General features: G+C 31.1%; 1 protein-coding gene across 1 annotated transcript in view; it reads left to right on the top strand.

The window, feature by feature from the left end:
- Positions 1-25,856, top strand: part of LOC126736897 (protein phtf) — a 31,356-nt gene extending 5,500 nt beyond the window's left edge. The window contains exons 2-15 of the mRNA XM_050441523.1: positions 198-343; positions 392-597; positions 651-817; positions 865-933; positions 984-1,111; positions 1,159-1,317; positions 10,054-10,220; positions 10,277-10,391; positions 10,588-10,722; positions 15,146-15,482; positions 20,566-20,749; positions 20,807-20,947; positions 21,005-21,241; positions 25,179-25,856. Of these exons, the coding sequence (XP_050297480.1) occupies positions 198-343; positions 392-597; positions 651-817; positions 865-933; positions 984-1,111; positions 1,159-1,317; positions 10,054-10,220; positions 10,277-10,391; positions 10,588-10,722; positions 15,146-15,482; positions 20,566-20,749; positions 20,807-20,947; positions 21,005-21,241; positions 25,179-25,328 (2,341 nt within the window). The 3' untranslated portion in view covers positions 25,329-25,856. The remainder of the gene's footprint in view (positions 1-197; positions 344-391; positions 598-650; positions 818-864; positions 934-983; positions 1,112-1,158; positions 1,318-10,053; positions 10,221-10,276; positions 10,392-10,587; positions 10,723-15,145; positions 15,483-20,565; positions 20,750-20,806; positions 20,948-21,004; positions 21,242-25,178) is intronic.
- The last annotated feature ends 704 nt before the right edge of the window (positions 25,857-26,560 follow it).

Genomic DNA, 26,560 nt, shown 5'->3' with positions numbered 1-26,560 from the left:
TTTGACATATCGCACATCCTAAAAAAATATAACTAAACTCAAAAAATACTGAAATTGCGATTTTCTTATAATTAAGAAAAAAAAGCAACAACCTATTTCTTTAGGAAAGCGTAATAAATCTATTTCGTCAATACTGGTTTTGGGTTGAGTTTTTTGACTTAAAGTATAATTAAACTTACTTAATTATATTTTTTCAGGTACCAGCAAAAAATTGGCACATACGACAAACAGTTATGGGAAACACGAATAGAACAAAGAGAACAACGATTTTATGGTTTAAACCATGTTCAAATGCGTACTGCAAAACTTAATACTGATTTAATTGACTTAGATCTAGTCAGAGGTAAATATAATATATAATAATAGACCAAATTTAAGAGTAATATTACAGGTTCTTCATTTACAAAAGCTAAACCTCAGCATGGAATTTTAAAAGTAACAAGATTAGCGACCGTTAGATCCATTTTTATGCCGCTTTATGCCAAATGGTGGATACACCAGACTTCTGTCAAATTTTTTACATTTTTATTGTTCCTATACTCAATGCAATTTTTTAACATTGTTATGTTTTATATGTACTCATCTTCAAGTTCAGAGGTAGATAAAGAATATCCCGTTGTTACTTTATTTAAATATTTGTTTCTTGCAAGGGTCTTTCATGTATGGAAGTAGCCGTACCTGTTATTATGGCCTGGCTCCTAAGTCTAATTCACTCTCAGATTGTTGCTACCATTCCTGATAAACAAGACAATCGTAGAAGGACAAGGAAAAAACTGCAGTTTGCAGATGACATCAAATCTGACATTAAAAACAGAAGGTGAGAATTTGCCGATAGTTTAATATTGTTTTAATTATGGTTTCTAGACGTTTTAGCACTAAGAACAATCCATTCAATCTTCATTTCAGTTCCTATGCTATTAGGCGAAAGTATAGGTAAGTGCATTTTGGTCTTTAATATACATTCTCTAATAACATATTTACAGGTTAAACTTAAGGCCTTGGTTTAGAAGAGTAACTGTAGATGATGACGGTTTTGAAAGTTTGGTCGGTAATGGCTCTAGAACCAGTGAGGAAGACATTGTGTCTAACGAACTGGTTCAGCCAATTGAAGGTAAGGTGTTTAGAAAGCTTATATTCATTTATTTTAGAATATTATAGTGTTAAATTTAGGTAATACTAGTACACCAAAAGAATTCAAAGAGAAAACTGCAAGTTCTCCACCTTTACCAACTGAAAAGATACTAATTGAAGAAATCACTGAAAACATTACAAGTACTACTTCCGGCCCTGCTCCTGCTTGTGTTCTCTGTAAGAGAGGTAACGTACTAAGTACTCAAATATACGTCTTGGGCAAATGTTTCTTGGGTGCTTAAAATGCATTAAGATGCAACAGATAATCATAGACAAAGGTCTAGGTTATAGAGGGAACGACAATAGCTTACTGATTCCTCTTTAAGCGGAGCGTCTATGCGTTATTTGTTATCTTCATTCTCTGGTGTTATTATTTATTACACGGCTACCTTGCGAAGCTTAAATCACGTTTTCGTTTTGGATCCATGATCTTAATTGCAATTGTGTTTCGAAATACAACCGTGATCTTAAGGTTTTATTAGCCCTGAGGTAGAAATCAAAACCTGATTTCTAAAAAAATAATAAAGTAAATAATATTTTATTCTGGTTATTTAAAAAGCATGTAATTAAATAAGTTGTTAATTTAACCTATTAAATAATAAATATATTGATTTCCTAATATAACTTGCTGAATAAATATACACTATTCAAAGTTCTCAGCCACAATAGACTAAAAATCTGTATGAGCACATTGAAGAAATTTTTAACATTTTAGAGCATACTAAAAGCAACTCTAAACTATATAAAAATATGAATAAACAAAATTATAAAATGTAAGAACTATAGGATAGGATAGATCTAAAAATTTGAGAATAAAGACCTAGAATAGATACCTACAACATTAGATAAAGGCAGAAAAAAATACAATAGGAATTTCAGATTATAGTTTAATTTAATATGCTATCATTTTACACTAGTAAAACAAATTATTTGGTGGTAGATATTCTTAAAATTATAACTTAACCAGTAAAGTTTGCCTTTAATTTTATTGAAACTATCTGCACACTTAATTTCATATGGGAGTATGTTAAAAATTTTAGACAAAATCAATAAAATATACCTTTGGGTTGCAAAAAAAAAAAATAGGGAGTTCTAAGCATTCCATTCTCATTATTCCAACAAGGTGATGGCAAACATTACCAATTTTTTTATTTTTAAATTTATATCCAATGATATTTCTTATTTACAATTGTCGTATATTTAACAAATTAGTTTCTCTAAATAAAATTGCGCATGGATATATTAGATTTTTAACGAGGAGCGGCGATAAAAACATTTTACAAGCAGCAACCTAAACTGTTATGCCATAAGTCAACAGGCATGGGACTCTGTACATTTTCTCTATTTAGAGAAGGAAGCGAAGAGAAAAAGATCGCTTAATGCCTTGGCACTCTATAAACATTTCCTTATAAACTTCGTTGTTGCTCGGGCATAGAGAATTCGATAATTATCTTTTCTAAAAACATCAGACAATTGACCATAGTCCAGCTGTGAATACAAGAAGAAGAAAATGACATTGACAATATTGACATTTTGAATTTTTTTAAATTTTGCTTATGTCAAAAGTTTGTTGTGATGTGAAACTTAGAACTTAGTTTGTGGCTTTGTTTTACTGTTTTACATTAATTTTCATTGGGTCTAGCGCCTAAAACGCTTAGTTCAGGCACTTAAAACTTTAAAATGCTTCCTGTGCAAAGATTTTTAATTAACGAGTTAGAAAATCGGATTACCAGAAATAATATTATGATGTATACCCACTTTTTATCTATAATGATTTACAATTGCAAGGTGTAATTTTACATAGGATATTATTTACTTGAGGGAATGGATGAGTACTTACCTAGTAAAATAATTTGATTTCTCCTTTTCCTTTTACCCTAAATCACAGAATACAAATATAAATAAAAAAAGAAAAACTGAAAATAAATCATGACATAACACTTAAAAATATCAGGTAGTCTCATCTCACGTAATCCCGTCCATCGCACGTAAAATTTTTTCTCCCTCCTAATAAAATTTCCCCGTTTACGGCGTACGGACGGGGAGTCGGTGCCAAATCCAAATAATTAAGCCAATAGTTTATTCTTTCCCACAATACACGCTAAAAAAGGAAAAAATAATATCTTTACAATAGAAAGGTCCTTTTCTGTAACGAAAAAGCCCGAACGGCGTTAGAGTACGAAATACCGTAGAGATAGAGAATAAAAAGTTTATCTATCGCTATTTGCGTTACAGAGTCCCACCTCAGGGGCCTTATAAGATATCCTTATTAAAGAATACGAAACTGCATGTCTTAATTTGTAGACTTGTACACTGTGTCCCATTTTGGATGAGACTGCAGGGTATCTCTGTCATTTTTTAAGATAGAGCTTTGCGGTTTTCGCGACCCTGTATCACTTTTTTGTAAAACTTTTAAAGCCACAAACAGAAATATTCTAACTACTTTTGTTCCTGAAATACAGGGTGAAAACGAAAATGTTCACTTTTGGAGATGTTATTATTTCTCAGGCCCTGTATAAGATAGAATAAAAATGAAAACTGCTTATAATAGATATTTTTACATAAAAGTCAGTGGCGTATTTAATTTTTTTTTTTCTAATGCACTGTTTTTAAGATTGGGTACAAACTTGGTATTTTTTAAATGGAACACCCTGTATATTTTAACGTCAAATTTTTGCATTTTTTTTCTGAATACATTGATCTATCACAACCTATTCTTTAGTAAATTTTAGCTTCAAAAATCAGAAAAATCCATATTTATTTTTGTTTTTAATAGTAGGCCATGAATTCTTACACACATGCATTTAATTATTACTTTTTTAAAACGCCATGTGATTTAAACCTGTTTATTTAACTATATTTTAAACATTAACTTAAAATATTAATATAAACATAAAAATGTTAAAAACAAAAAAAATATATCGGACCAGGTTTAACATTAAAAACTAATTAGTAATTACAAGAATCAAATTAGAAAATTAATTACAAAAACCAAAAAAAAAACAACAAATATAAATTTAATAAAACTGTTCAAACTGCTGTCCATTTTGTCTTATACAAAAACCACATACAGTCTGTATTCGTCTTAAGGCATTTAAAATTATAAAGGGTTGCCTTTGTAAGTTTATGAATGCTTCTTCAGTTGTCGCTCGGAGTTCATTTATATTATTATGCCGATTTGCATAAATTTTATTTTTTAAGTACGACCATACAAAAAAGTCCAAAACACTTAAGTCGGGTGAACTCGGGGGCCATCTGATTGGCCCGTGTGTGCCAATCCAACGTCTATCAAAATGGGCACTTAAATATTCTCTAACTATCCTTGAATTATGAGCGGGCGCTCCATCTTGCTGGAAATATATTTGATGTCGCTGGGCTAAAGGTATGTCCTCCAGCAGCGCTGGCAAATTATTTTGCAATATATTTAGATATCGTTGGGCAGTTAAGCTACCCTCAAAAATTGTATATACAATTTTAGCGCCCAATACAAAACAGGAAACACTAAAACCAAATCGGCCTTGTTGCTGTCGTTCAAAAGTAATATGTTGGTTTTCTTGATACCAATGTCTGGTATTTTGCCTATTAAATATGCCACTACTGCTTATATGGGATTCGTCAGACCATATTACCTTTTTTACAAAATCCGGATCTTCATTTTGAAATTTGGGGTCTTGCTTCCACACACGCTAAAACATTAATTTCGCCAGCTTCATTTCTATCAACATGGGGTTGCCTAGGTTTTGAATAGCAGCCATAATTTAAAAGATTAGATTTTAACCGGAATACCGTAGCCCGAGATGGCTGACGTCTTTCTGGAAACCTAATAAGATCTTTTTTATTTTTTGAATTTTGTAACAAAATAAAATAAGCTAGAGCTTTACCTATTTAAATATAATTGCTGCGCCGCTTCGACATTTTCGTTAGAAAGGTTTAAACATTTTATAATATCATACTTTTCAAAATTTTGGAATTCCATATTTTCACCGTCAGCCATCATTATTGATATGTATTGAGTCTGTTTGTGACTTAGTTTCCATGAATGCAATAAACAAAACTTTTTTATACATGTGTCAAAGAATTCATGGCCTACTATTAAAAAAATAAACATAAATATGGATTTTTCTAATTCTTTGAGCTAAAATTTATCAAAGATTAGGTTGTGATAGATCAATGTATTCAGAAAAAAAAATGCAAAAATTTGACGTTAAAATATACAGGGTGTTCCATTTAAAAAATACCAAGTTTGTGCCCAATCCTAAAAACAGTGCATTGGGAAAAAAATTAAATACGCCACTGACTTTTATGTAAAAATATCTATTATAAGCAGTTTTCATTTTTATTCGATCTTATACAGGGCCTGAGAAATAATAACATCTCCAAAAGTGAACATTTTCGTTTTCGCCCTGTATTTCAGGAACAAAAGTAGTTAAATATTTCTGTTTGTGGCTTTAAAAGTTTTACAAAAAAGTGACACAGGGTCGCGAAAACCGCAAAGCTCTATCTTAAAAAATGACAGAGATACCCTGCAGTCTCATCCAAAATGGGACACAGTGTACAGTAAATTTATAACCTATTTGGTTAAGAAATTGATATGACTTTGGCAGGTCATACATTATTCAAAATATATCCTTAAATATAAGGTCTCAGACAGTTACGCACTTTTATTTTATTCATAACTTTTAAGCCTGTTTATAGCAAATTTTTTTGCAATGGGTAAAGCAATCCTTGGAAATTTATTGTCAGAATTAACAGATGCAATAATGAATCGGTTTGGTGCCCAACAACGTGCCTTTTATGTCCGTAGATTTTATGAATCAAATCATCGTAGTTCGGCTTCGTGCTCGTTATGTTCTTCACAAATGAAGCACCTAGTACAAATCTCATCAAATCCTGGACAAATAAATTTGAAGAAAAAGGTTCGGCTGAAAATATTTACTCTCCTGGACTCCTACGAAATATGCGCACTAATCAAAATATTGACCATGTTCGTGATACAGTTGACCAATATCCACACAGATCAGTGTGAAAACATGCTACGGTTCTGCGGTTACATAAATCACTTATACATAAATCACAGTTACATAAATTACTTTTAAAATTCAGATCGTGCAAGGATTAAATGGAACAGATTATCCTATATGATTGATGTTTCCCATCAAAATGTTAGAAGGATTTTATAACTTTGTCAGAATTTTCTTCTCGGATGAGATACATTGTCATTTGCATGGATACGTCAATAAGCAAAATAGTCGTTATTGGTCGGAAGAAAATCCATGAGAAAAAAAGGCATTTATTTCCAACAGGTTTGTTACCCAATTACAGGAAAGAATTTGATTTAAAAAAAAAGAGAAACAATAAAAGTTGGTACTTCAGCACATGCAAAGCAGAAAAGAAAAAAGAAAATAACAAAATAAGTTTAAAAATGCCTAACATTCTATGAACTTAAACAGAATATCTATATACATAGTAGAAAGACTCTTTATCACCTATCTACTTTTATACTTTCTATGTTCATTAATATAATTCTGACACATTTGTTGTTGTTTTCGGTTATATCTTTGCCTAATTTATGTTACAATATTTATCTAGGTCTTTATATATCTTAATTATGATTTAATTCTTTGGTTCGTTAAACAATTTTGTATATGTTTTTTAAGATCTGATACAAATCAGTTCATGTAAATTATTATTAATATAATTCTGACACATTAAATTAATAAGGGATTTAAACAAAATATTAGTCCTAGCGGGATTTACATAAAATAATCTAAAATGCCTAGAGTTTATTCTTGCTATCCGAAAATTTAATCCAGCCAACAGGGTGGGACAGTCAATATTGTTATGAATAAGGTTATATAAGAATTTTATGGAAAGAATTTCTATTCTTTTTGCTTAAGGTATAATATTAAATTTATTTAAGTATAATTGACTATTCAAACCTCTTGCCGGAAAGACACCTTCCTCTCTAAACCAGAGATAATTCATAAACTTGCGCTGAATACGCTCAATATCATGTATCAGATAAATAATATATAAATAATACATAAATTGGGTACCAAATTAGAGGTCCGTATTCTAATTTTGATCGTATGTAAGAGAAGAAAAGTAGTTTTAAAGTATTAATATTTTCAAAATGCCGACAGTTTCGATAAATAAAACCCATCAATTTGGCAGAAACAGAAACTATTTTTACTACATGCTTGGCGAAACTTAATTTCGCATTATAAGTAATTCCCAGAACAGTTTTCCACAAAATGAGAGAATAGAGCATTTATTAACATTTAAATATAGTCTATTGACTTTGCACCAATTCTCAACTTTATTAAGATTTACCTAAAGGAATTCGTAATCGTCTTCAGTATCCATTTTGTGAACAATTTTATATCGTTCACAGTATTATAATTTTATAAACTCTGACAAGACAGAGAAAAACATTAATCTCTATTACATAGTCCTAAAGTTACTATTTGGGTAACAATTTCTTCCAGGGTCATAATAGGCTCATACTTTTTTGAAGAAACGATGCTCAAATAGTAATGGTAAATTCTGTCGATGGCTTAAATGAGCAGTGGTGGTTTTAGTAAGAAAAGACTACTGGCCATACATCAAATACTGCTATTGGATCTGTAAGAGCACTGTTCCCAAATAAACTGATATCAAAAAGAGGCGATATTAACTGGCCTCAAGAGGTTCTGACTTTGCTCCAAAATATTTTTTTTTTGGAGACTATCTAAAAAGAAGAGTTTATAACACGCCCCAACAAATTTGATACAGCTTAAAAATCACATTTAGCAAGAAATTGAGTCATTACTCTTGAATTACGCACAAGTATAATGGAAAATCTAAGGCATCGCTTGGAAAAGTAGCAGCGGCGAAATGGGCATTGACATCTCGACATAATGATGTTATTTTCCACTAAATGTACTTTATATGTTTTAAATAAAGTTAATAATTACTTAGCTAAATTTAATTACTAATTTTATTTATTACTTACTAATTACTACTTTTATTTACTAATAACTTACTAGCAAAATTTGTAAGAAAATTATATAGTTATATTATAGTTCCTCCCTCATACTCCCCAAATGTATCATCCAATGTTCAGGCTCTGACGAATAGTACAGTATCATCTGCAAAGCAAATGATTTAGCTTTTTGTGGTTACACTTGTTAATGTGTTGATATAAATAAGGAACAGGATCAGATCTAGCAGTTCCCTGTGGAACACTGAACTCAATCTTTTGCAGCTGTTGATAATATTTTCCATTTTCACAACTTGCTTGGGGTCAGTGAGATATGACTTAAACAGAATCAAGGGAATTCGCCTAATACCTTTTTTCTCTAATTTTATTAAGAAGAATATAAGTAGCACCTCGGCTAAATCGTCCTTTGTCCCAAGAATTGGAATATATCTGGGTAAACTTCAGTACTGAAAATGCTACCTAGAAGATACCTAAGAGATTCATGTAAAGATCTATGGTTGCATTTAACAATACCTTCAGAAATCCCATTTTCCCCTCTCAGTGATTGACTTAAAAAAAAATTGATTTGAGTTAATTCATTTTCCTAACTATATTACCCCAATTATCATTCACCCCAACATTCGAAACATCAATTTTACTAGCAAATGCACCTATAGTACTGGAAAATTTATTAAATTTATTAGCCACCTCAAGTGGGTCTGAAAGGTGTTTACCATCATCGCCCATTAGTGCTCTAAGGGCACGCCACTAAGGCACTAATGTGCTGTGGCTTTTGATTTATCATCTCTCTTACAGTTTGCCAAAGCTTTTTAAGATTGTGGCAGTATTAAACTATTAAGTGAAATATCATTTGTTGTTGTTTTCGGTTATATCTTTGCCTAATTCATGTTACAATATTTATCTAGGTCTTTATACATCCTAATTATGATTTAATTCTTTGGCTTGTTAAACAATTTTGTATATGTTTTTTAAGATCTGATACAAATTTAACTGCAATCTCGTTTGGGTCAGTACATGATAAAACATTTTGCCATTTTTCTTTTTCTAATGCTGTTATTAGTTTTAGTTTATTTATAATGCTGTTAAATCGTAACATATGATGACGTTTTTCTTTATTAATGGATTTAATTTCTAGATTTAACATTATGGATTAACATCTGATATGCTACTCTTTAATATGACTGCATTTGTGTTATTAATAAGAAAGAAACTCTAGTAAAGTAATTTATAAGATATTTGTATCCAAAAGTACCTAGAGTGCTTATATAGGTACTAACTGTTCGTCTCTTGTTTCGATTTAGTACATGTACAGTGTAGTCAGTAATCAAATTACGCTTTGTGAGTTACTTTTTATCCGTTTCAATTTACGTTTTTTAAATTACGTTCCAAAATATTTCCTTATTGAGCTTGGATACACGAGATGATAAAACACCTTCCTAATTCTCCTAATCGTCCCCATATAATTTATTTCTCTACACTTTCAGCTCTTAAATATAATTTACGAAAATTAGTATTTTGTTCATGGCAATAGATATTAATTTCTTAGATATCCTTTTAATATTTAATATGTTAGCGGTAAAATTCTAAAGTAAATAAACAAAATCTTAGCGTGCGCCATGAATTAATACCGTACGTGACACTACTCTGGATCCATATGACGCGCGAACGATTTTTCACGCCTGCGAGCCTTCCTTACGTTCAATTTGGATTGAATTCTATTTAGGACAGTGCAGGTGAAAATAGGGAAAGCGCAATCGTTCTCTTTTTAACTTGTGACTTAGACCTGTTTATTACAAGTTAACACATTGACTTCCGCACCCAAGACATCAGTTAGCCAGGCCCATATGTATTCCTTGCTGCAATTTTGGGTACTTGGTAGTTTGGTACACCAAAATTTGAATTTTTTAATTTTTTTTTTAATTAATTTTTTTGTTTAAAAGGTAGCCAAGATCAAGGCTTAGAGGGTGAAGAAGCTTCGAACTGTCCATCTTGCCTAAAATGCAAGAACTGGGTAAAACAATTAAAAGGTAGTGTAAAGTCGGCTTGTTGTACGGACTCCGACAGTGAGGGTGACGAGGTATATAGCAAATTCTCCAAAAAAAGCATTGTAAGTATTTGGTTGTATTTATTTTTCAATTATTTACAACTTTTGTTGATATTTAGTCCAAACGAAGAGTTGCAGCTCAAGAGTTGCCGACCATAGCAGTAACGTCGGCCGTGGACAGCACTTGTGATACAGAAAACGAGGCTCTTTCGTCACCCCGTGATTGGACTGCTGGTAATTATTTAATTAATTTTTAAAAATGATTAAAGAACAATTTGTCGAAAAACAAATAATAATCAAGTTTTTAGATTGGTTTTTTGATAGTAAACAATTTGTTTTTTAGAGGACTAAATTTTTAAAATAATTATTGGACGGTTAAGCACAAGACTCAAAGAAACCTCCTAAATCTCCGGTCTTTTTTCTCTTCTAGGGGTCACTACAAATAGTGAGGATTGTAGTAGCGATTTAGACGACGTGTCTGATGCAGCACCAGCAGACCGCTGTTCAGATTGTTTCGTTGTTGATGGAGATGCTAATGCGTTTCTTACGCCTCCTTCCGTTAAGGGTAAGTTTTGCCATTAAACATAGTATTACTTTCTTATTCAAAAATGATGTTTATGGAGGTAAACAGAGATTTTTTTAACAGGAAATTTAATATGTTTATTTTAATTTTATTATGTTTATTTTATTTTAATTTTAAAGTTAAGTATATCGGGTGAGCCATTTTAACATATGCATCCAAATTGCTCCGAAAGTAAGCGAGATACAGAAAAAGGTTTGAGACCAAAGTTGTTCAGGATAGCGGGAGACATGATTCTGTGGAGATCGTTTTGACATTGAGGTATTTTGTCAAGCTTAGAGTAATTTTTTTTAAATGGGAGCTTTTATCTTTTGTTGCGGATGCGAAAAAATCTTATCTTTTGTTGCGGATGCGGGAAATTTTAGGTTTAACATGATATTTCAAACTTTCACAACCTTGAATGGTCAAATTAAAGTCACAGTACAAAAAAACTGCTTTCTACTTCGTTGTTAATGTTTTTATTTGAAATAAAAATTTCAAAACACTTAAGCGTGTGGATAAATCAAGAATGTTTAAATAATCTTACCATCTTGACCTTGAGGTCAATTATCAAGTTGGATTGATCATTTTCATCACCGACAAAAAAAGGACATGAACATCGCTGGAGGCTTATAGCATGGTGTGGGATTGTAAATGGTTATTTGATTGGTCCTTACTTCTTCTTTGAAAAAAAGAGTACTTTTAGGTATGAAAATAAGAAACAAAATATCCCGGCATTAAATGCATATTTTAGTTGAATAGAGGTCCATATTTTGTAGGAAAATGCGTATATATAGATTTCTAAATGGGGAAGTCTTTATCCCCAAGAAAAAATGCATGTAGATCATTTAGTTAAATGTATTATGCATTTCGGCTGTGTAAATAGCTATCCTCAGATGCAGAAAATCACAAAAAACATATAGGTTCAATAAATAAAAATTAAAAATTACCCGTTATAAGGTCAAAAAAAAAGATTTATTATTATTTTGACTCTCGATAAATCTACATGCATTTTTTCTCGGAGATAAAGACTTCCCCGTTTAGAAATCTATAAATGCATATTTTGTTTATATTCAGAAGGTGAATCGCTATAAAATTACCTAAATGCCCCGAAATTATGTACACGCTACCGGACATGAGCACGTGAATACAATAATTCAAATTTTTGTTTAATATTAAAACGCACCGATAGACAGGGTTATGTGAGATAAATCGAATTAAAGAATAAGTAGGTATTAATAGAAAAGTGTTCTTTGTTAAAGTAAGAACCCAGTATTTATTCGTGAGTATTTACTTACGCCAAAATGCCGTACTTAATAGAAAGTTTAAAAATCGAAATCCGAATGATGAGTGGGCTTGGAAACCGGATGCGAGCTCAAACTGAAGTTGTGGCACCATTTCGAGAAACTTATCCTGATTTGACCCCACTGAGTCAAAGTACTGTGAGTAAAATTAAGTATCCCTAGACAAAAACAACCATCGGTAAGCAAAAATACAAAACTGGATATTCTGTTATAACTGGATAATATTGAGTTGTGGAAAATCCCTCCGGTAAGACAAGGATTACGAAAGGATACGAGATTACCATGTATTTCACAAAAATGTTTTAAAAATTCAGTAAAAAGAGCCTTTAAGATGAAACCAGTTGAGGAGGTGATAAAAAACGCTACAGTAATAATAAGTCTATATATCTTCAAACAGTAGTATAACAAGCTTCAAACTTATAGTTAAACTCTAATCGTTCTGTATGTAGTGATCATTTTTAAGTTTCTGATCCACCGTTAAGTATGCAGTTATTAAGTCACTTCCGTGCGAATGCTGCACTGGTACTGTCTACACTAATGAGGGCTTTCTTCAGAGCCATACTGACAGTTTTGTTTATAAATTTTTTTATTTGAAAAAAAAGTGTATACTTGGATGCCCAGAACTGCATTCTACGATCTATTTGTAACTTTAGAATTTACATTTTGTACTGCCTAAACTTGTTAATTTTTTGAATAGACTCTATTAGAATCATAGTTTCAATTTTGGAGACTTTTCTTATTAAAGGAATAAACTTGCTTTGTTACAAAATTCAGGACTCTAATTTTTATTTCTGGTATATTTAGCATTACTTCTGGAATCAGCAGTTATATAAACATATGATACGTTTTGTTTAGAACGGCATTTAAAAACCGTGGCTATTCTCCATGAAGCCCTCCGTAATTTAATAATACCATTTCAATTCTTTCGTCCAAGAAGCAAATAATTTTTAAAATTAACACAGCAACTTTAAAACTTAGTTATTAAATATAAAAACTTTTAAACTTAGTTATCTTAAAACAAACCCTTAAATCTGAATATTCAAATAAAAGTTACTTGGCCATGAATTAACCAAATTAAAAAGGTAAAAACGGCAAAATATCAAGACCTTTAAAACGGTCTGTCTGTTCCAAAAGTCATATGCTACGGATTTCAGTTTAGATTTGGGCTATTGAGGAGACAAACTGTACAAATTTCAAAAACATTAAGTAAAAAATATTATGCGAAGGCTTTAGCAATTTATGAAAAAAAAATTAAAAAGATTCTTACGACTTTTCTTCCTACACAAAACCATAAATATATTTTTTGCAGTTTTCAAACGGGAATTTGTTACGCATATCGCGAGTAGAACATGTTTCTAATCGGTTTTTTAATTATTGTTAGAATAGGAAGGTATTATGTTATGAAGTTCAAAGTTAAAACAAATAAATATAACTGATAATATCAGTTTTCAAATAACTACTAGCATCAAAACTAGCTACTTTTGCATTTGACTCAGATGAAGTAATTATCGGTTTTCAAAAATAATTTATTTTAATTTATGGTTGCTTAAAAACTTAAAATTTTTTTGAAACGAATAATGCCAATTGTAATGTTAATTAAGATAAACTTAAGTTAATTTAATAATCAATATTTATGAACAAAACCATTAAACAGCTATTTGAAAAAAACAGTAAACTATAATGTAACACTGTTGAAACATTACAGTTTGTCAAATTACTGTCAAAAATGTTTGTAGGACCCGTTTCAATTACTTTGCTTTAGATATCCGAAAGGTACAAATCTTACGTAAAGTTAAATCATATACAAAAAATAAATACGCCTTTCATTAGAGTATATTTATTTGTTGTGAATTTTTGTTGAATACGTTTAAAATTAACCGAAATGTATTTTGAATCTAATCGTAGGTGTTAAAGCTCACCTAGATAACTTGAAAAGTTTGCTCAAATTCAATCAAATGTGGAAGAAGCTATTAATTATAAACATTTACTCGGTTAATGTTCAATTTAAAATAGTTGAACTAAAAATAAACAAACAAGAACTCTGTTTATTTAAGCTTATCTTAAAAAATTAATTTCAAAAGTACTATATATATGCTCTATTTTTAATATTCCTATATCGGAAAAATTACTACATATTTTATTTTGCTGGTTAATAAACTAAGCTCCCCTTCTTAATTTGGTAATTGTTACCTGGTTAGTAATTAATTAAAATGTCGATATTGGCAATTGACTTGCATTGCATTTTAATGATGAAGCAAAACTATTAACTACTTCGGAATGGACGGACATAAAAATATATTTCTAGCTTTTCCGTATTTCATTCCGAATTAGGTTATAGTTATATTGTTATGACTGTAAGTAATGAAATGAAATTATTAACTGGTTCGGAATAGACGGATATAAAAAATATATTTTTAGTTTTTCGGTGAATCATTCCACATTTGGTCTTTTTAGTTTTATTTGTATAGCTGTAAGTTCAATATACAAGTCCAACCATTTTAGGTCAAATAAAATCAAAAACCATTCTTAAGTCGCGATAGTTAAAAAGGGGAAGATTTCGTAGAGTTTCTTCTTCTTCCGCCTCTACTAACTGGAGTTCGACCTAAATTGAGGTTGCATTAGCGTTCTGTTAAACTTAAGGCTTTGACAATTTTCTATTGCATATTAATGCATTGATTTTTTTCACCCAATATAGCTGAACCGGTATTTAATATGTTCATAAGAATATTTTTTATTGACGTTTTATTTTCGTCAAAAAATACCTATATCAAAATGGGTACGGTTCTAGATATCTTAATTCATGTTTTGATGCATGATTCCTAAATAGTACCACAGGTGCTCATTCCGAAATAAGAAAAGGAAAGAACATGGAATGAAACTATTCCTTTATCAAAAACTATATTGAAATGTATATATTTTGTAATAATCATAAAAAAAAATGGTTGTATCATATTTTCCGATTTTGGTTTTAGCCTTCCCTATCTGAGGAAGAGAAGCCTTTTGAATATTAGTTTTAGTATTTACTTTTCTAGTTACTTGGTTATTTTCAGATTTTAATCTCAGCTCACACTCACACTCAGAAGAGTGAATAAATAAATAACTTTTACAGTTCTTTTTCCCAATAGCAAGTTGCACCATCTACGAAAGAGATGAAATTAAAAAAGCCGATCTTTCAATGCTCGACATCAGCTCCATAATTATCAGCAAAGTTGAAGCAACCCCTTCAACTCCAGACTACTTTTACGCGGGAATAGTAGTCGCTTCATTCATTACCATTTTACCTTTACTTTGTCGAGTCAGCGAGGAAGAAGCTTACGTGAGAACATTCTGGGAAACCTGCAAGAATGGTACCTTTATGTTTATAAACTCAGGCTCAGCTACTGATGCTATTTTTGTCGCTGCAGATCAGCTTTCTAAAAGGATTGTCGAATTTGCTGATGTAGCTTTAGCAGAATCTGGCTGGTAAGTTATTAAAAAAATTAAAATAATACACATTTTCAACAATCAATCTCAATCAGAAATATCTGGGAATGTGTTTATAAAGGTTTGTTACTAGAATGATATACAGAGCGTCCCAGAATTGTTAAATAGCTTGCAAGAAATGATAAGTTCACATATTTACATTTCTTCTGTATCATCTTTCTACGGTATTACATTTACAGTGAAAGCTCTCTTTGCGGACAGCTCCTATAAGCGGACATCTCTTTTAACCGGACAAAGTTCCTGGAACCGAATTTCAGCATATCATTTTCAATGTTAAATGCATTCCGATAAGCGGACGCTCTTATAAACGGACGCGGACACTAGATTTTTTTGTATGTGATCAAAAAATCTCCCATAAGCGGATGCGAAACTCTAATACCCGGACGATTTTTAGTTCCGCTTATTGCAATGCACATATCTACATACATCAAATTTGGTGATTCCCCATTTACGCATTTCGTTGGCTAGCCAGTATGTAATCTTGTGGTTGATCTTCAGTTCAGGCAAATTCGTAGTTGATTGAGATATTTTATTATTGTAACTGTAAAATGGCACCAAAAAAAGGATGCTCTCGTTAAAGGAAAAGATGGAAGTTGTTAACGTATTAGACAGAGAAAGTGTTTCAGTTCGTCAAAAGAGGTTTAATATTGGGAAAACGCAAGCAGCTGAAATTGCCAAAAATAAGGAAGATATCAGGAGTAAATGGCAATCAGGAACTATATAAATCAAAAGAAGGATTTTTTAAAAAAGGAAGGTTTTGCTATAGACAAAATATGTTTTGAGTGGTTTGTGAAAGCTAGAAGTCAGAACATTCCAATCTCAGGGCCGTTAGTGAAAATGAAAGCTAAAGAAATTGCCATTACTTTGGGCTATAATCATTTCAGTGCGTCCGACGGGTGGCTGCAAAAGTGGCGCAAGAGATATCTGGCGAAGCTGCTGCAGTAAATCAAGTTGATATGTCACAATTTTTGGAGAAACTTCCGTCCATGTTGCTTGGCTACAAACGAGAAGACGTGTACAACGCAGATGAAAGTGGACTTTTTTTCGCGCATTGTCTGACAAAACTCTGTCCCTTAAAGGAGAAACATGTGTGGGTGGAAAGTTGTCTAAAGATTTTACCTGTGTTGCATTTTACTCTGTGCAAATATGGCCGGTGAAAAATGCGATTTGATTGTGATCGGGAAAGCGGCTCGTCCCCGTGCTTTAAAAAACGTTGCTATTAAGGATCTACCAACGACTTGGAACTCCAACAAAAAGGCATGGATGACCCGAGAAACCATGTCTGAGTGGTTACTGGAATTCGACCGGAAAATGGGAATCCAAAAAAGGCAAGTTCTTTTATTTTTAGACAATGCATGCTCTATCCTCGTGATCTGAAAATGAAAAATGTAAAAATTATATTTTTATCGCCAAACACAACTTCAGTTTGTCAGCCCTTGGATCAAGGTATTATACAGAACTTTAAATTTATTTATTATATTTTAACAAAAATTTACGATGTCCAAAGCTTATCTGAGCTTACAAAGTCTATTAATGTGTTAGAAGCTTTGTATTCTATGAAAAAAATTTTGGGATAAAGTAAATTCATCTACAATTAAAAACTGTTTTGGTAAAGCTGGATTCAGAAAAACTGGATGTAGCTCAGAATTTGCTGAGCAAAATTATTACGATGCTGAAGACGATCTGCCCTTAGCGACACTGGCTCAGTTACTGCGACATGCCAAACATTTAGGAGTAGCAGACCCCCAGAAAGTAGATGATTTCCTGGCCTTAGACAATAACATAACAACAGAAGAAAATGCCATTGACAACTTTTCGAATTTGGATGTAGAAAGCCCAGGCCAACTTGAATATGGTAGTCCAAACGACTCAGAAGAAGAAGTGGAACTGGTGGACTCACTAAGAGGTTCAAAAACTATAAATTCATATGGGGAAGCTCTAAATCATATTTCTATATTGAAAAAATTTGCTAAAGATGATTTCACTGCATTTCAACATTTAAAAAATTTAGAAAGTTATTACGAAAATTGTCTCCTTCAGCAAAAGATGGTGAAACTTCGTTAGACAAACATTTTAAACTTTTTTCAAAAAGCTAAAGAATAATGTTTTTTTTTTTTAATTCTCGTACCATGTATTGAAGCATTTATGTTTTTGTATGCGTATACATACATATAGATATATAACATAAATACATACTTTAAAAATGTGGCGAGTTTCTGTTTCATTTTCCTCATGATTATATACCCCGTTATTTATACTCTATACTCACATACTCTCTTTTAAACGGACACCTCCCATAAGCGGACAAAAGTTACGGAACCGTAAGTGTCCGCTTATGGGAGCTTTCACTGTACCTACATGACGCATCTAAAAATTATATTTTTCTCAATAACTAGCTTTTTATAATTTAATGAGTTTTTAATATGATAAAAAGAAGAATTTTAAAAACAAAAACAAAATTAACCAGAACTATTCTAAAGGGTTTCCCAATAGCCATATGTTTTCAAAATATCACGGCGGCCATGATAGAAACAATAATATTGTTATTTTTTGACAGTTGGGTTCAGCATAGCCGCTTCAAGAAAGTCTCATTATTATTCAAAAGTTTTATGAAAATAATCGATCTTTTGTTGAAACCAGTCGCTTGGTACGTGAAAATTTCGGATCCAACAATTTTCGTACTGTGCTTTCAATTTGTCAAATCGTAAATATGTTTGAAAATAAATTTACTCTACACGATAAGAAAACACCACAGCGACGACAAACTGCAAGAAACCCAGACAATATTGCTGCGGTAAGAGCCAGTGTTACCGAGAATGCCAATTTGTCGGTAAATCGTCGTTCTGAAGAACTTGGATTCTCAAGCATGACCTCTTGGCGAATTTTAATGCGGGATTTGGCTTTATACCCTTACAAGATGGTGTTGACCCAAGAACTAATTGGGCTCAAGGGAAACTTAAAAAATTATTCTTTTAAGAAAATGTTTCTTTCTGATGAGGGTCATTTTTGGCTAAACGGTTAGGTGAACAAGCAAAACTGTCGTTTTTGGAATGAAAATAATTTACCTGAGATTGTTGAGAAACCTTTGCACTCAGTCTGGTGTGGTTTATGGCATGATAGCATTATCGGACCTTAGTTTTTCCAAAATGCGGAAGGAAATACGGTTACAGTTAATAGTGAAAAATATCGGACTTTGTTTTGGCTGGCATCTTTCAACTTCTTCACTTCTTTCAACAGGACTTATCACACTTCTGGTGAAACCATTGATTTATAGAATAAGATTTGGTCAATTTCGACCAAATGCTTGGCCTCCAAGAAGCTGCGATTTAACACGGTTAGATTATTTTTTACCGGGTTACATTAAGTCAATAGTATATGCGAACAAACTGCAAACAATCCAGGACTTGAAAACGAACATAGAGCGCTGTATTCGTGACATAAATATAGATTTATTCCCCAAAGTGACCGAAAATTGGGTTCATCGAATTCGCTCCTGCATTCGTAGTCGCGGAGGACATATGAATGGAAGGAATGATATTTTATTTAAAACCTAAATGCTGTCGATGAAACTTTGGATTAAAACAAAATTATGGAATAACGTTAATTTTTCGATGTTTTATTTACATTTAAAAACATATAATTTTTGGTATGTTTTCGGAAACCCTTTATTATATCTGGATAATTGTGTTTGCCACCAAGGATGGACTATGTCCACACACAATCTTTCCATTTATTTACGCTATATACAGTTTATAGATATCTCAAAACTACTCTAAAAATGCTATTCTTGATCAATATCGATAAAATTAAGGTTTTCGATCTAAATGATTTCGGTGACATTGAATTTTATGTCATTGATGACCAGTAGGTGTAACCCTTAGTAGGTAATAAAAAAACGTGTAGATTAAAGATTAAAACAAAATTACTGCATTTTATCCGACTCCACTGTACATTCTGATTAGGTATTTTTTACATAAGGAAAGTGATATCTTGGTTTGGTTGATCTGGTTTTTGAAGACGGATTTAAAAATATTTAAAATTGTAAATTTCTTACTTTAATTTCCCTCAGCCACAGACTGTGACCTTAAAAACATATTCGCAATAACTTTTTTTTTAATTATTTTTCAATATGACAATCTTCATTTAATTTATTTTCAATAATGGAATTTTTGCTTTCTGAACAAGTTGACGCGCTTTTAATATAAGAACTTGCATCATGTGATATCTTAAAACCAAGAGTTTATGAAGGAACGATTTCCGAATTACAGATTATTGATAGGAAAACGTTTAAATGAGCCAATCGTTGTGGGGACACTGGTAAAAAAATACAATTTATAATCAAAAATATATTACTGGTAAAAATCACGTTATAGGCTCGTATCTAAGACCAGGCGGCCAAAATTTTTGACGAAATAATTATAACAAAAGATATATTTAGTTTTCTGTCGAATTAGTTTTTTAAATTTTGAATAATTTACGGACATATTTAATTTAGAATATATGAATTTTTTGAGTACTATTTATGAGTATTATGAGCTTATAAAATAATAGAAAAGAGAAGAACAGATTTTGTAATGGATATTTTAAGAATCCTAATGGTTTTTTAGATCCTGTGCCTAAGCCAAATTCTTTTTTTTTCGCTTATTTTTCGAAGCTGATAAAGGTTCTTAATGCTTGATCCCTTTGTCTTGAGCCAGAAGCTTAATTGATCATTTAAACAAGTCACAACCATATTATTAAAACAAAAAGGCAATTCGTATGATTGGAATTCAGTTAAATATAAAAATATTTTTTAGTATACAATCACATACAAACATGTTCTTTTCAATTAGTTTTTTCTGATAAATCTAATTGAATGATAATAGATTTTTTTCCCAAAAACTGTTTACTTATGGATATTAACCAAGAGTTGCTTTAGAAAGTATTTTAAGATTTAAAATTATGTTAATATTTATAGGTGCCTTTTTATAATTATGTAATTGAAGTATTATTTATTCATTTATAATTCTGTATAATTAAGAATATTCAATATTGGTAATCATTTCTAAAAATTTTGTTTTAGGGAACGTTGTATAGTCGCTGTAGCTATGATACAGCGTTTTATTTTAGCGTGTATGGTTTTTTTTCTTTTGGCGATAGCGGAAAGAACTTTTAAACAACGACTTTTGTATGCTAAATTGTTCTCCCATCTTACATCATCCAGGCGGGCACGAAAGTCGGAGATTCCACATTTTAGGCTCAATAAGGTGAGTTGACGCGTTTTTAGGCTTATTTTTACTGGCATTTGTTAAACTCTAAATTAGGTTAGAAATATTAAAACTTGGTTGTCAGTACGATCTTACTTGAAAAAACGTGGTCCTCAACGATCTGTAGATGTAATCGTATCTACAACTTTTGTCGTAACGTTACTTTTACTAGCCTTCTTATGTGCAGAAATTTTAAAGGTAAGTATACATATCTTCCAACTGTTTTTACAACGCTCTATTTATTCGCATTTTTAGGAAACAGTGTCGTTTTCCCAATATTATTTAGAAGCACTGATATGGTGTGTCGCATTGGGTGTTATGCTTTTACGCTTCATTACTCTAGGAACGAAAATTAACAAAAAGTACCGAAACCTTTCGGTTCTAATAACGGAACAAATCAATTTGCACTTACAGATTGAGCAGAAGCCACATAAGAAAGATGAACTGACTGTCGCCAATAACGTGTTAAAATTAGCAATTGATCTTTTAAAGGTATGAAACAAAATATCTAATTTTTATCGGTGGTAGAAATATTCCGATTATGCCAACTTCTTTTATAACCTAGTCTTAATATTGTCTAAATTTTAATTTTGTTTCAATGGATATTTTTGCCACAACCACGTTCGAGGGGGTACCCTAAAAATCCGAAAAAATCGCGCACCTCATTGTCGTTCTGGCTTGTTCTTAATTAATTTTTGATGCTGGCAGCATCTAGACGTGAAATATTTTTTACTTAATGAACAACTTGCTGAATCTGTTTCGATATTGAATACAGCTTACAAAGTTGACGCTAAGAAAAAACTCAAGGTAAGAGGAGTTGCAAAAAAATTTAGAGAATTTTTGTTCGCAACCTGATCGGCAGTAGAATTTCCACGAAAAATTTGGAGATGAAGAGTTGTTTTTGTATTGGTTAAAATTGTTGCCCGAGGAACAAGTTTGTTCTTCGGGCTTAAATCTGAAGGAATTCCGATAGTTATATCTAAGCAAAATCTAAGGATGGCCATTGACTGCCAACCCAAAAGAATATCATATAGTTAAACATGTGATTTATTGGAATAGCAGCTTAAAATTGATATCATAAAAGGACACCGATTTGACCATTTTAAGGAGTTCATAAAACGTAGGACAAATCGATTAGTTGTAATCGAGAATTTTGAAGGGGACAACGTTATTTAGTAAAGAAATTGAAAATAAATAGCTTTTAATGGTTACCCCCTCGTTTATTACCTGAAAAATTATCGCGCTGAAAAATATAGATTAAATTATAAATAACGTTTAAATGCCGTTTGGCGTTAAAATTACAGAATGCGAAATTAACAGCTCACTGTTTTAAAACTATTTTGTTTTGTCTAAAAAACTTGATAACACTATTGTTAAACTCCTAATGGGTTATTATGGCCGCTACTTAACAACAACCATCAGAATTGTTTAGAAGACTTTTTTCATGTCTTCTTAACAATATGTCTGTAAGAGTTGTTTTAGGTATGGTTTTATTCCGGTTTGAGATTTCGTTTTATAATTGAAAATATCTGTTATAGAATCATCATCGATGATATCTGTTAGTGATTCTTTCTAGCTAAATATCTTATTAGGCAAATTAGCCAAGTAGCTGACCGTCACAAAAGAAGGAATACTAATTTAATACCTTTTGATTCTGGGGTACTTCTACTGCTTTCAAACATTCTTCCCTTCTCTGTAGGGCCTTTAAATCTGACTTGCTTCTTTAAAATTGAGCTGTTTTGTTGAGAATTTGTAATTGAAGTTTTCCTTGTTTGATGGTAAAAACTTCCTTTAAGTCTGTTTCTTTTTAAACTTCCTTTAAGTCTGGCTCTTCGATTGTGTGTAAGGAGTAAAAGTCTTTCTGGGCGCATTTATTGGTGCTAGTACTAATATTTCATGTATGAATATTCACAATAATATTCTTGTTGACAATAGTAGGGCGCGAGGACGTCTAGGGCCATATTATTGTAGAGAACGAATCCATTCATTAAGTCTTATTAAACAATATTAAAAACGTATTTAAAACTAGAAAATGGTGTTGGCAGTTTTGTTGTTGTTGATTTAAGGTTAGAATTTTTTTTATATTCTTACAGAAAAAAAATCAGATTTAAAAGCCCTACAGAGCAGGGCAGCATTTTGGCTAATTTGCCTAATAAGAAACTGGACTTGAGTATGATCAATTTGACAAAAAGTACACCGCTTTCAGTTAAAAAAAATCAGACCTAGATTTTTTTTTAGGATTCCTAAAAACATACTAAAAAAATACTAAAGGAGCTATTTAATAGTGGTGCTTTTTTTGTGGTGTAGGTGTATTTTACGAGCATGTATACATTTAGATAATATTTTATAAGTATCTTAAAGTGCAGTCAGAATCTCTAATACAATAATTTGCTTTTTTACTGCTAAAATTCAGAATAGAATTATCCCAAGACTATTTTATTGCGTTGTTCTCTATCACAAACATAAACATAGATGTGGTTTAAGATTAATCAGGCATTATGGTCGAACTATCTGGTTACGTAATACTATAATTTTATCTTAAAAGAAACGTTCTACAATGCTTATCTTCTCATCCGGGATTTATACGATATTAAGGTCCTATAATGTTTTATTATTTAATTTTAATTTAATATAGACGCTATAAAACTATTTTTAGCACCTCGAGTGATTTGATTCTTAAAAACTTCTTACTGTTGCCAGTCTTCAGCCGACAGTCTTAGACAAATCTTATTTTTACAGCAAAAAAATTAAATACATTTTAGTTGCATTTATCCCATCATAAGAAGTACAAGATATAACATAACTCACTTGTTTAAAGTAATTTTATGTTACCATATTTTATACTGCCCAAGCTTGCAAAACAGCAAGTTAATTTGCCGTGTTATTCTATAGCGCCTTAGGGGACTACATAATAGCACTAAAGTATCGCTTAACGGAACTTATAGGAAAAATATTAAGAATAGTCAGGTTCTATATTCCGAAGAGCTCTCTTAATGCGGATTGATTAATATTGAAAGACGTTGCCCAAATCTTAAGTTTTTCTTTAATTTTATATATATATTTTTTTATTTCAGAGAAAGTATCAAATTTTAATTTTTTTTTAATTAGTCTCGTTGTTACACTTAGAAGAATTACCTGGGATTTTTTATTTGAAATTGAGAAGTGCAATTAGTCTGAAGTATTCTTTGGTAATTTTTTTTAAGGATCTTTTAAAATGGCTACTCTTTTTTTGTTTCCACTGAGACACGGTCAAATTCATTTTGTAAAAGCAACCGATCTTTATTAATTCTGATATTATTTTAGGTTACGTATGAACTGATTTTATTGAACAAAACTTCAGGTAAATTTATCCTATAAACTCTTTATAAAAGAGCATACTGTTTAGTTATACAATGAATATAATGCTTTTATACTTATTGTATAAAGCTTTAACTTCTTACTTTTTACTTTTCTTAACGAACTGCAATACAACCATTTACTTACACACTTTGTGATGGAAGGAATATATTAACTATTAACGCTCTATTAAAAGGTATTATAATATAATTTGTGTAAAGTTCTTTTAAATAATTTTATAAGGATTATCTAAATTGTTATAAAATTTATATCCTTACAGTATTCCTTTATCCTATAATACGATTTGGAAGACATACAATAGTAAAATAGAAACCCCAATATTTTATGACACAATTGTCGTAATGATACGCTTTATATAATAAATTCTTCAAGGGGCACTATACAATATATATAAAATCATTTCGCCACAAAATGTTATCGAATATATTTCTATAATGGATAATTTCAATTATAAACCGAAATCTTAAAACAAATTATATACAGCAGAATATTGATAAAAAAATCATGAAAAATTCTTCTTAAGAAATATGATGGTTTGATGATTTATGTTAAATAACGGCGCCGATGGACCCACAGCTATTGGCACAGTTGCAATGGTATCATAATAACTATCTCGTCTTGACCTATGATTTTAATGTCGAAAGTATAATTTAAGTTAATGCTCTCCTCGTATATTTTGTGGTATAATGTGTTTAAAAAAATGATTTTAATAACTTCCTGGATATTTTTATTAAATTTTGCACACGCCAAAAAGCTTTTTCAATAATTAAGGTTTATTCCAGAAATACCTAAGAGATGTTATTTCAACTATAGATAAAAAATAGCTGCTTATTTTTATGATTTACGTTCATTTAAAAAAAATACTTTATAGCAATTATTTAATTAAAAAAAACAGTATTTAAACTTGTTTTTGAAGTTCCAAGTATAAATATTTTATAGAAATAATTCGAGTGCAACTATTTTAAAAATATTAAGAATACTATTTTCTTATATGTGTGTGACTTTGACTTACATAATTGAATTTTACTATCAACAATTAATATATTTCCTAATAGCGCATTTCTTCTTGCAGGAATTGGAAAACCCTTTCAAGATCTCTGGTCTGTCAGCAAATCCGATACTGTACAACGTAATCAAATTAGTGATTCTATCAGCCCTTTCAGGCGTTCTATCAGAGATGTTGGGTTTCAAACTAAAGCTACACAAAATCAAATTAAAATGATGATAACTAGATAACAATATAATATAGTTAAAAATTAATTATCTGCAATAATCACTTATAGTTAACAGAGAATATCCGGACACTATTCAGATTCGCGTTTATAAGCTTTTTATATCAATGCAAATTATTTTTGTGTAAGGATAAGATTTACTGTGATTTGTAATGAACAGGGCAGAAATAAATAATACTTTTAGGGTAGGGTGTACAAGTAAGTTTCTAATATCTGATAAGAGATTTGGGCGATTAAATTATTAAAAGATTAGCAATAGTTTAACTTTTATTCCAGTTTTCGTCAGGCTTCAAGCTTTTCGAGAAGTTTTGTCTTCATTAGGTAGAAGTTGAAACCAGATTTTGGTTATTTTATAAAATTGAATTAAAGTTGTAAATTTAGACGTGATACTATATTGTGATTATAGACTAGTAAAAATATTCTATAGTTAATATTACGTGGTTCTGTTTACAAGATTTTGAATTATAGTTCCTTTTTTGTGTTCTCTATATTGTATTAATAGATTAAATTTAATTAGAGTGATATATTGTTTTATTTAACATTTCGCGCCATGTCTTTGTATGCTGTTTACTTTTTAAGAGAATCAAGGTTATCTTGAGGATGCAAGGAACTAGAAAATTAAATAAATAGTCGGTAAGAGTTACGCTCTGACTTGGACGTCTTTCTAAAATACTCAATGACTTCATTTATTCAATCAATATACGGCAAACCCCATTTTACAAAAGATTTGGTTACAATATTAAATAAAGTAAAAGATGTATAATTAACATAATAAAAGTACTTTCACGAACATTATCAGACATATTAGTCTTCAAAACATATACACAAGAAATAAACATACAACAAACACAATAAGAAAACAATAAATTAAAATATTTGACCCAGTTGACCAATAAATCCAGAGAGTGAGCTTGCAAATGGATCAAGTTCAGGGTGAAAGTTTAAATAGGCAAGACTTCGACAGATTGGAGAATGTAAAGAATAGTTGGAATGACAGATTGGTAAAGCAAACAGTTCATGTCTTCTTAGGGTGCGTTCATGGACCTTTAAATTAAAGCTGTTGATGAGAGCAGGGCAATCAATAAGCCCATGAATAACCTTATACATAAAGCTGAGGTCACTTTGAGGCCTTCTAGATTCCAACAATTGAAGTCCCAATATTGCCTCCATGTCAAGTAGATTATCCTGCATATTCAACTTGTAGGAACAGTACCGGGTAAAC

The sequence above is a fragment of the Anthonomus grandis genome, chromosome 5, assembly GCF_022605725.1.
Source record: "Anthonomus grandis grandis chromosome 5, icAntGran1.3, whole genome shotgun sequence".
NCBI classification, from domain to species: domain Eukaryota; kingdom Metazoa; phylum Arthropoda; class Insecta; order Coleoptera; family Curculionidae; genus Anthonomus; species Anthonomus grandis.
Note: the sequence above shows the minus strand (reverse complement) of the source record. Positions and strands in the feature narration are given on the sequence as shown.